General features: G+C 42.1%; 1 protein-coding gene across 1 annotated transcript; it reads right to left on the reverse strand.

Annotated features, from left to right (window-relative positions):
• Nucleotides 1–4,347: 4,347 nt before the first annotated feature.
• On the reverse strand, nucleotides 4,348–5,313 carry LOC114044766 (olfactory receptor 52W1). Its single transcript, XM_027864446.1, has one exon. The coding sequence runs from the start codon at nucleotides 5,311–5,313 to the stop codon at nucleotides 4,348–4,350; it is 966 nt and encodes a 321-aa protein (XP_027720247.1).
• Between the last annotated feature and the right edge of the window lie 6,751 nt (nucleotides 5,314–12,064).

A 12,064-nucleotide genomic window follows, 5' to 3' on the forward strand; every position in this document is an offset into this window, starting at 1 on the left:
TGATCATGATCATGATCATGATCATTGTCATCATCACCGTTATCATTTCAGAATGTCAGTGTTAATGTTAAAAGGAGTTCAGTGTTAATGGTAATAGACTGTGCTTTGTATCTCTATAATACTACTCTTTTTTTTTTTGTTATGGAATAGTCTAGATCTTGACAAGAACACTAGTACATCTTGTTGCATTTGAATATTAAGGTAAACTGAGAGACAATGGTTTGAGCATGGTCAATTTATTAGTTAGGCTAGCAGTAACCAATAAATTGGGTCAATGGCCTCTCTCAATGTAGACACTATATAAATGTTAGCTATATTATGTAGAGCCTTCTCAAGATTATTTATCACAACCATCTACTGTCCATAGGAGGGCTGCTTAGACTCTCTAATGATTAGGTGGAGAGAACTGATGAACACCCACATAGGCAAAGGCAGAGAAAAAGAGACTGTGTACCAGCTGTACAAAGACTTTCTGATCCAGCTCTGGGAGCTGAAAGTGATACATCCAGTAAAGATTGTGTATATTATTACAGGGCAGAAGAATTGAACCTAGAGGCAACTCTTATCCTGCCCCAAATTGCTATAGAGACTCCTAGGGTACAGATTCAACCCAAAGAATTAATCAAATGACATGCCAGCCTGGGTGTAGACACACAAACCTACAATGATCCTGATGGTCAGCCCATACCAACTCTTAGCTCTGGTATAGGAGCAGAGAGATCAAATGGTGACAAGAGAACTAAACCTATCAGTCTATTCACTAGGCTGAGTTATGATGGTACAGGTAAACCTGAAGATATAGCTACCCATGTATCTGGGTGTCAATATGAAATGTCTTGAATGTAATCGCATATTAAAATTGTACATGTGAATTACTGCATGTTTGAGTGTGCTTATTTCTTATTTTGCTATTATATTTATTTCACTATGTGTTATGTTCATGTATAGCAACATCTGTTTGTTAATTTTGTATATTTGCTAATGCATATAGATTAGCTGTATTTTATATATAGGCCTATTGATAGTGTTATTGTTGCTACTTTTGTTTTTTTAGCTAGCTAGTTTTGTTTTTTAATTAGCTATTATTGTTGCTTTTGATTTGTGTACTCTGGATATGCATGCATTTTTAAAATGTCCGTGTGTTATATCCTATATGTAGTTAGGCATACTATATAGTTACAGATGTCAAGCTCGTCCAGGCTGATGTTTGTAAGGGAGTGCAAAGAGTTTCAGGCCAAGGCAGGAATATAAACTTTGGCTCAAAGGGCCAATTGGATGGGACTCTCTCCTCATTGATGGAGACTGATTATGTAATGCCCTATGCCTGCATGAGGGATGGAATTGGTGAGAGCTGGAGAGAAGAAAGATCTGGTGTCTCTTGGCTTCCAGCTTTAAGAGAGAAGGCATACTGTTCTAACCTCTCTTCAGGCCCCTGAAGGAGAAAGTTTCTGGGAAGAAGTAGTTTTTAGAAGAACTGGCAGTCTCTACCATGTCCATATTCCCTGATTCTTACACTAGAGACATCAGAGAATTTCCCAGTGGGTGAGATCTGGGACTCTTGGTTAAGCTGAGTTATCTTACTCCCAAAGAGAGAGTTCATTCACTCTGTGTGCTGTCTGGTATATAGTCTCAGATGAATACTTTCTCTGATTTCTGTTTTTGCTATGGATAAATGGGCTTATTTGCTATTTGCATTCATTGTAGAACTAGCATCTGGTGGGAAGGGAGTCAAGCCTTGGGTGGATATATAGGTTGGGGTCCTCCTCCATTAGGGGACACCAATCAGGAATGCAGTTTGAACCTAAAAATTACTTTCACTAAACTAATAAAATTTAAGGGAGCAGATAGATATAATTGTAAACTGGTACCTCTTCTCTCTGAGGACAGCTGAGTTGCCAGCTTTTGGCCCCAACCTCTTGCTTCCTTTCTTGGCAAGAATCAAAGTCTCTCTTGGAAAGGTTTACCTCCCTGTAAATCACAAGTAGACAAATCCATATGACATTTATAAACCACCTAGGCAATACCCCCCATATATATTTAAAAAATCGAGTACATAACCGAAGTTCATGATTTCATATGCAATCCTATTTTTGTTCTTTGAATTTTGAACTGTTCGTGTTTGATTAATATTAAATTCATACTAAAAATAAAGAAAAAAATTAAGATAGCTTATTTGAGAGAGATACAGTGATTAGAAGGTAGGGTTGGAATATGTGCTGAAGGGATACAATTTTTGCAGAAATATGTCTACCCCTACCTTGGAAGGGTTTTTTGGTTGATATGTCTGTGTGGGATGATTTATGTGTGATGGGAAACTTGGCAGAAAAGGATTTTCACTTAGCTCATTTTAGCTTAATAGAGAATCTGGCACATGGTAGGTGCTTAATAAAAGCTTATTTGATTGATTGAACCTTGACAATGATATTAGTTCTCTTTGCTTCCAGTCAGGCTGGTGCATTGTGGCTCTGACTGAATGGGGCCCCCTCATAGGGAAGGGAGATCTGTGACTGTCATTCTGTCTACAGTCATAGAAGTCTTGCCTACCAGCCAGCAAGGAATGCACTTAGGGATTGCACCCATGGAAATGTAGTCCAGACCAGGAAAAGAAATAAACTCTAGACATTTCTGGTTGGTAGATCCTTGAGGGGACTGTAGGACACTTGGAGCTGATCTCTGCAATGAGAAAAGAGCATCAGAAAGGGTCACAGGGCACCTGATCTTGTTCCTTACTCAACTCCCCAGATTCCTTGTGAGAGTCTAAGGTCAAGAGAATCAGGGGACGGCCGTTAGTAATGATACCTGTGAAAACAAATTTATTAATAATGATTTAACCTATTAATAATCATGATAACTCACATTTGCATTGAACTTAAGGTTTGTAAAGCATTCTTTCAAAACCACCCCATGAGGTAGATAGTGAAATAATTATTACTTCTATTTTACAGATAAAGAAACTGAGTCTGTGAGGTCATGTGACTTACCCAGGGTGACAAAGGGAATAAATCTTTGAATACTTGTGGTCCTTGCACTGACTCCAAGCCCTTTGTACAATAATTAATGGCCCACTACTATTACTCAGGGAGATGATCTTCCCATATCCAGGAAGCACCTTTACTGAGGAAGGGGAAAAATACAATTTATGTTTTCCCTACCTCTTCTTCAAATCACCATTTTGACATCTGGGGAAATATATTCATGTTTATTAGAACTTGAACCCTGTACAATACATATAATATATGATATATGGAGTACACCAAAAAGTTTTTTTTTGTGGCAAAAGAGACTGATGCAAGCAAGACAATAATTAAAAGTAATAACTGACATTTACATAGGGCTTAATAGTTTGCAAATTGATTTACATAGGTTAACTTAGGTAAGGCTCATAGTAACCCTATGAAATAGGTACTGTGGATGTTATCTTCCCCATTTTATAGATAAGGAAACTGAGGCTCGGAGAGGTTAAAAGGACTTGTCCATGGCCACACAGTGAGTGTACATTGGAGGCAGGCTGCTAGCCCAGGTTTTCCTGTCTTAGAAGTTGTACAGGATTTTCTATTCTGTATAACCCACTGGATTCCCATCGACAAACTTGTGCTACTATGACGGCACCAGCTGCTTGACACATTCATTGAAATAGGATTCCAACAGCAATCCTGACATTTCTATTAATGCTCAAAGTTGTAAAAGTCCTTTCGTGTCCATTATCTCATGTAGTTCTTTGAGGAGGGCTAAGTAGGGATGATTACCTCCATTTTAAAGATAAGAAAACCAAGCCCTGAAGAAGTAAAATTTGTTTTTGCCCAAGGTCACAAAGCTAATGAATGTTGGGGCGAGGACTTGAACCCAGGTTTTCTGACCCTCAGTCCGGGGTTCCTTCCATTAGACCACACAACTTTTGGACATTGCAGTCCCTGCTGTTGAGGTACTCTGTTTGGGGAAGAGGGACATGAGCACATTTACCGAAGTGCACAGAAACACAAAAAAGGTCACAAGTGACGTGAACAGGCAGAGGATGCTCTAGGCACAGTCTAAGGACTGTCAGGGTACAGGAGGCCCATAATGTCTGGGCATGGGGGATGGAAGAATAACCAGAAAGTTTTCCTGGGGCAATTGAGTCCAGAGACAGTTTTCAAAAGAGGTGAGGAATGGGGCTTGGAAGAGAGAAAGCAGGATGGGCAGTCTAATTAGGACCGGGTGAAAGCTCAGACTTAGTTTGTGGGTGAGTCACAGAGCCCAAGCAGTCAATGCTTGTTAATTAGATGGTAGATGTAGGTGGGGGCCAATGAGCAGATACCTCAAGCCTCTCTCACAGTTCCAAGGCCTCCAGCCCAGACTCCTGGCGTCCTATCAAAGCTGACCCTTCCAGGGTGTGAAGAATGAGAAGAGCCTCTCCCGGATCTGTTTGGTGCGGGCACCGTAGATGAGTGGGTTGAGGGATGGGGGCAGCAGCAAGTAGATGTTTGAGAGTAGAATGTGCACTGGGAGGGGGACGGTTCTGCGGCCGAATCTGTGTGTGAGGTAGGAGAAGAGGCCGGGCACGTAGAAGGCCAGGATGACACAGATGTGAGAGCTGCAGGTACCAAAAGCCTTGGCCCGGGCCTCGTGGGTGGGCAGCCTCAGCACAGTGTGAGCAATGAGAATGTAAGAGCCTGCAATGCCCATTACATCTACACCCGATACTGCCAGAGATAGTGCCAGCCCATACAGGTTGTTGGCCCTTGTATTGCCAGCTACCAGTTCTACCACTGCCATATGTTCACAGTAAGCATGGGCCACGGCCCTCATCCGGAAATGCTTGAATCGGGCCACCAGCAATGGGAAGGGCACCACAATGGCCACAGCCCGCAACCCTAATGCCGCAGCTACCCAACCCACACGGGTACTTGTGACCAGGGTTGGATAGCGTAGTGGGTTCCCCACGGCCACCGCACGGTCACAGGCCATGGCTAGTAAGACACCTGATTCCATGGCAGTCAGGGCATGGACAAAGAACATTTGGGCCAGGCAAGCAGCATAGGGGATGGGCCGGGGCCCAAGCCACAGGATGGCTAGCAGCCCTGGGGCCGCAGAGGAGGCCAGGCCCAGGTCAGTGGCAGCCAGAGTGGCCAGGAGGAGAAACATGGGCTGATGCAGAGTAGTATCTGCCTTCACCACAGCCAGCAGAGCTGCATTGCCGAGCAGAGCTAGGAGGTACATGGAGCCAAAGGGCAAGGAGAGCCAGGCATGCATGGTGCCCAGCCCTGGGATGCCTGTTAGCAGGAAGGAAGCTGGGCAGGGGAAGGTGGTATTGGACATTAGGGACAGCTCTGTCATCCCTGATTGTGATGGGAGGCTGAAATTAGGGGAAGGAAAGGAAAGACTACAGAAGAGATGCTTGATTGGGACTCCAGGCTGGGATGGAGGTTAAGTGTCAGTTCTGGAGAGCCCATGACCTTGGGTTGTGGGGGCTGCCTGGGTTCTGAAGTGTCCTGTTTCTGTGGGGAGACAAAGAATGGGAGAATGGAAAAAGGATGAGATGAATGGTCTCTGTCCAGCTTTAGAGACATCTAATACTTAAGACCTCCAGAGGTTCATGCTAATTGGCCAAGTTAAGGGATGCTCCAGGGTGAATAGGTATGGGAGCAGAGAGTCGGGCCTACAGTGATCAATGCCCAGTTCTGGGAAACCACTATTGTTCTCTTTCCCCATTCTTGCTCTTGAATTACTGATTGTAATTGAAAAAAGTTATGGAATTAGTCTGATTGTTACCATAATAAATTCATACCTTTTAATCTTATCTAGGTCCCCACTGCTGCTTGGCAATCCTTTTTGTCATATTCTACTCAGAGTTCCCACTGAGGTTGTTCCTAACCTCCATTTTCCTTAAAGAATCTCATCCTGGGGGCAGCTAGGTGGCACAGTAGATAGAGCATTGGCCCTGGAATCAGGAGGACCTGAGTTCAAATATAGCCTTAGACACTTACTAGCTAAGTGACCAGTCACTTAACATGGATTGACTCGCAAAAAAAAAAAATCTCTTTCTGCTCTTGGCCCCTCACTCTTAGCATGACCAACTTCTTTACTGAGAAGAAAGAGGCTGTCAGAGACAAATTTCCTCAAATATTCTTTCTCCTTCCTTTATACCTCAAAACTCTTCTTTTTGCTCTCATTATTTTCCTCTTTCCTTCTGGTCTCAGAAAATAAGGTAACCTTCCTAGCCTTGTCAAGGTGAATTTCTTCATCTTTGCCTTCAAGCCTATCCTTTCCTGTGTTCTTTAGGACCTAGATCCATTAATCATCCTACAACTCTCTCCAAGCCCCTACGGCCCAACTTATTCTCTCAGTAGAGCAAGCCTATGGGCCAACCATTTAAATACTTGAATTTAACCACCATGTTCCCTTGAGTCTTCTTTTCTCCGGGATAAACATCCCCAGTTCCTTCAACAGATCCTTGTAAGGATCCTTGTCTCCTATCCTTTTCATCATCCTTAGTGTCTTTTGGATGACACCCAATTTTGTTTCAAAAATCTCATTTCCAGAAGTGAAAAGAATACTCCAGATGTGTCTGATCAGGGTAGAGTATATGCAAGATGATTATCTCCCTTGTTGTGGACATTATATCTTTTTTATTTTGAAGGCACTGAGTATTGTGCCATGGCTCATATTGTACTTTCAGTCTAACAAAATTCCTAAATCTTTTTTTTCACATGAATTATTACCTATCCACGACAACCTCCAACCCAAATTCTGTATTTGTAAGTTGTTTTTATGAACCTAAGGGTAGAGATTTTATACAGGGTGTCCCAAAAGTCATAGTTCAGTTGTAAGCTTTGGTAGCTTCAAACTACACTAGGATACTCTGTATTTATTCCTGAAAATTTAAACTTTTTTGTACTGGAAAGGAATTATGGAACTGGATGAGAAAAGCTAAGCTAAGGAGCTTAAATTTTATCTTCTATCTAATGGGTAGCCTTTAAAGACTTTTGCGCAGGGATGTGACATGGCCAGACTTAGGTATTATGAAGAACATTTTGGCAGTCGTGTGAAAGATGGACTGAAGAGAGGAGAGATGAGACATGGAAGCTACAATAATCTCCCAGGTGATGGCCTATGAGGGCTAAAACCAAGGTGCTGGCGATGTATATGGAGAGGAGAGAACAGAAAGATATTGGTGATGTAGGAGGAGGGAAGAGGGAAGGGTAACACTAAGGTTTCATACCTAGTTGACTGGGTTGATCAATAGTGCTATCAACACTTATGAGTGTGAGGAGGAGCAGGAGCAGGTTTTTGGGTGGAGAAAAAGAAGCTGAATTCAGTTTATGACAGATGAACAGAAATCAGAGTTGGAAGGGACTTCAGACACCATTTAGTATAACTCATTCCCGAATACCTTCTGTAACAGCCGGTCCAGGGGTGCATCATTCCTCAGCCTAAAGATCTTCAGTGAGGTCTACTCCACTTTTGCACATCTCTAATTGTTAGGAACTTTTCCTTCCATCAAGCCTAAATCTACTTTGCAACTTTTACCCATTGATCCTGCTCCTGTCCTCTGGGCCCAAGCAGAACAAGTTTAATTTCTCTTCTGTATTATATCCCTTCAAGTACTTGAGGACAATTATCATGTCGCCTTTAAAATTTTTCTTTTTCAGGCTAAACATCTATATTTTCCTCACCTCTTCCTTGAATGGCATGGCTTCCAGTCCCTCCACCATTCTTGTCATTCATTTGTCTCTGGATGCATTTGAGTTTGTCAATGTTTCTGCTAAAATATGCATCCAGAACTAAGCATGATACGTTATACATGCTTGACCTAGGCACACTCCACTGCCACCATCACTTCCCTCATCCTGGCTGCCATGGCTCTTTAATGTAGTCTAAGGTCGTGTTAGCATTTTTGTTTGTAGTATAATGCTGCTTTTTCATTTTGAGCTTGTAGTTATCAAAGCACCCAGGTCTTCTGCACACAAACTATTATATTGCTATAATATTGAACCCCCAATGAGCATCTGTACAGTTAATTTTTTGAACCCGGGTATAGTAATTTACATTTCTTCCTATTTAACTCTACCTTATTAGATTCAACCCATCGTTATGGCCCATTGAAATCTTTTTAGACTTATATTCTTCCACTCAATATATTAGCTGTCCTCAGCTTTGAACCATCTTCAGATTTTATAATCATGCCATGTATGTCTCCAACCAAGTCAATGATAAAAATGTCTAATGATATAAGGCTAAGGATGAATCCCTGGGGCACTCAATTAGTGAATTCTCTCTGAATTGGATATATCCATTATTCACCTCTTTTTGGTTATGATCATTCAACCAGTTCTCCAAGCCATATAAGTGTACTATCAATTAGCCAATATCCTTCTATCATGTTCAAAAAATTATTGCGAGAAATCTTATAAAATTCCTTACTAGTATACATGACACCTTGGTGGTATACTACGTCAGTGACATTCCTCATTCTACCAGTCTAGTGATCTTGCTCAAAAAAAGAAATGCAGTTAGTTTGGCTAAGGTCTGTTTTTGAAGAAGGCATGCTGTCTGTTAATGACCATTGCTTTCCATTTTAAGTGCTCATAAATCCATCACTTTCATAGTACTTTCTAGAATTTTGTCATATGAGAATTGAAGTAAAGCTTTCCATTTTATATCTTGAAGATAACTTTTTTCATGTTATCCCCACTTCTTTTGCACCTCTCCTTTTCTTCTGTCTTGTATGTGCCGATAGATTAATATTTCAGGTATGGGTCTGAACATGTCCCTCCCTTGCTCAAAAACTCTTCAGTCCAAACCTCCCCCTCCCCAATACTGGCAAGATGAAGTCCAAATCGTGCAACACTGACATTTGATGCCCACGATCAACCATCCCCTCTCTGCCTTTCAGATTTATCACACACCTCTCAAATTCATAGGATTTAGGGGATTTAGAATTGAAAGGGACCTCAGCAATTGTTTATTCTAATTCCTTCATTTTATAAATGAGGATACTGAGGCCAAGAAAAGTGAAGTAACTTGCACAAGGTCACTGGTAGTAAGTGTCAGAGTTAGGATTCAAACCAAGGCCCCCCGACTCCAAATTTGTGCTTGTTCTGACTATTTTATCTGACAGTCATTTTCAGTTGTGTCTGACTCTTCGTGACCCCATTTGGGGTTTACTTGGCAAAGATACTGAAGTAGTTTGCCACTTCCTTCTCCATCTAATCTTATAGATGAGGAACTGAGGCAAACAGGGTTAAGTGACTTGTCTAGGATCACGCGTCTACTAAGTGTCTGAGACTGGATTTGAACTCAGGTTCTCCTGATTTGAGCTCACATTCTCCTGAATCCAAGCCTGGTACTCTATCTACTGCATCACCTAGCTGCCCTTGTTCTGACTACACCATGCTACTTTCCCTAGTTCATACCAGATGATTTAGTCACCATTTTTGGCTCTACCATTTACTATCTTTTTAAGTTTGGACAAATTGCATCTCTTTGTACTCCAATTTCTTCATTAAAAAAAAAAGAGTAGAATAGATTAAAATGACTTCTTTTCTCTCCCAGATCCCACAATCTAGGTCTACATGATCATGAAATCAGGGATCTACCAGGGATCTTATCATTAATTCAGTTCAGCCTCCTTATTTTACAGATAAGGAACCTGAGGTTGCTTCAGATGAAGTTATTTGCTCAATGTCACTCAGCTGGTTGCCAAACCAGGCTTACCAGACTGGGTTGATGATGTTCAAGGCTGTTTCTCCAAAATATCTAGTTCTAATTGTTACAGAAGAGAACAAAGGTGTACCAGGAGAGGAGATAGGACCAAGGAGCTACAAGACAGAAGAAAGAGCAGGACTCAGTGAGAGGGGAGGGAGCGGAAGAATGGGAGAACAAAAAGAGGGAAGGTTAAGAAGCTATGAGCCTGAGGGCAAACCTGGGAAACAATCCTGCTTAGGTGAGGGGGTTAAGTGTCAGCTAGCACTGAAGGCTGAAACAACCCTTCTTGGCCTTAACTCAGGAATGATCTAGACAAGAGCCAGAATGAACCCGATTCATAGAATGACTTGGAATCCATAGAAATTGGGAGGAAGTGCGGAAGTAGTGGGATCATGGGAACAGACCTAGAAGATACTTTGGAGGTCACCTAGTTTAACATTTTATAAATGAGGAAACTGAGGCCCAGGGGGATCAGGTAACTTGCTCAGGGTCACTCAGGTGATGGGCATCAGAGGCGGAATTCAAACCCAGGCCCTCTTATTCCAGAGCCAGAGCTCTTTCCATGGTATGTCCTCTACAACATCCAAGCTGACTTGTTGGCTGAGTGCCTGAGGGCAGAACTAGAAACAGTAGGTGGAAGTTGTGCAGAGACACAACACAGTTAAGGCTGATGTTAGGAAAAACTTTCTAAACATTTTGTTGTTCAGTTGTGTAAGACTCTTCATGACCCCATTTGGGGTTTTCTTGGCAAAGATACTGGAGTGGTTTGCCATTTTCTACTCCAGCTCATTTTGTAGATGAGGAAACTGAGGCAAGCAGGGTGAAGTAATTTGCCCAGGATCACACAGTGAGTAAGTGCTGGAGGCCGTATTTGAAATCAGGTCCTCTTGATGCCAGGCCTGGTTCTCTATTTATTGCACCACCTAGCAGCCCTTCTAAAAATTTGTGTAATCTCAAAGTAGAACTGGTTGCCTTGGGAGGTAGTGGATCTCTAGTCAATTGAGGCTTTCAAGCAAAGGCTGGATGACCATGGCCTGACATCCCTTCCATCTAGGGTTCTCTGACACTGTGATTCCTCACAAATAATCATCTAATCTTCTTTTGAAAGCCTCCAATAACGAGGAGCTAACTACTCTTCGAGGCACCCTATTCCGCTTTTAGTCAGCTATGATGGTTAGGAAGTTTTTCCTTGTTTAGACCCCAAATCTGTCATTGTACCTTCCTTTACTCCTCGCTCTGCTCTTTGAAGCCAAGAAGACCAAATTGAAACTCTCTTCCAACATGATCGCTCTTCAAATACTTGTATACAGTGATCATATCTATCCCTCTAAGAATTTTCTTATCTCTAGCCTAAATATCCCCTTCAACAAAATTCTTTTATGATCTGGACCTGGGCCAGGTGGGGGATAGGAGACACTAGCAGAACTATTCCTTCTCTTTTTTCCCCTTCCTCATCTTTTATCTTCCTTCCCCGCTAGTATTCCTTTTCAGGGAATCCCATTGAATAATTGCTAATAGTTAGCGCTTATCTATATAGCACTTTAAGGTTTGCAAGGTACTTTACAAATATTATCTCATCTGATCCTTACAACAACCCTGGGAAGTAGGTGCTGTTATTATCCTTATTTTGCAAATGAGGAAACTCAAGCAGAGGTTAAGTGACTTGCCCAGGGTTGCACAGCTAGTAAGTACCTGAGGCTAGATTTGAACTCAGGTCTTATTGATTCCAGGTCTACCACTCCTTAAGAATTATATCAGAAGGGACTGGAGATAGGGAACTAAAGAAGAGAAAGAGAAAAGGGAGAGGAAGGGGACCTGGAGAGGGACTTCATGCAGGGGAATGAAAAAGGAAGGAAGGGAGAGAGGCAATAGAAGGATTAAGAACTTACCCAAAAGCAGCAGTGGCAGGAGAAGTGACAGGAGAAGGCAAGAATGGTTTGGGAAGGGGAGTTGGGACAGGAACAGGGGACAGGTGGAGAGTAGAGGAGCAGTACAATGATAGACAAGCGGCAGAGGACAGGCATAAAACCGGGGAGGTTACGCTAAAGTAGAGGCTGGCCACAGGATTGTGGAGGTGACATAGGGTTACATGTTAGCAAGAGGCCAAGAGACAGAGGCTGGGTTTGAGGAAAAAGAAGCCAGGTGTCTTTAGGGCCAGTGGTTCTTAAGCTGTTCTGTCCCCTGAGGTCTCTCTTTTTCCCAGATAGGGTTCCCTAGGTAATCTTTCCCTGGCTACCTCTGTATGTATGTATGTATGTAGGTCCTTAGTCCTTGGAAGCTGGCAAAAATAGGGAAATAAAATAATAATACTTATTGCAATGATTGTATTAATGATTACAACACTGCCAATTAATTATATATAACTATCATTAATTATTAT

Source organism: Vombatus ursinus, unplaced genomic scaffold (assembly GCF_900497805.2).
Source record: "Vombatus ursinus unplaced genomic scaffold, bare-nosed wombat genome assembly UNPS02014775.1, whole genome shotgun sequence".
NCBI lineage: Eukaryota > Metazoa > Chordata > Mammalia > Diprotodontia > Vombatidae > Vombatus > Vombatus ursinus.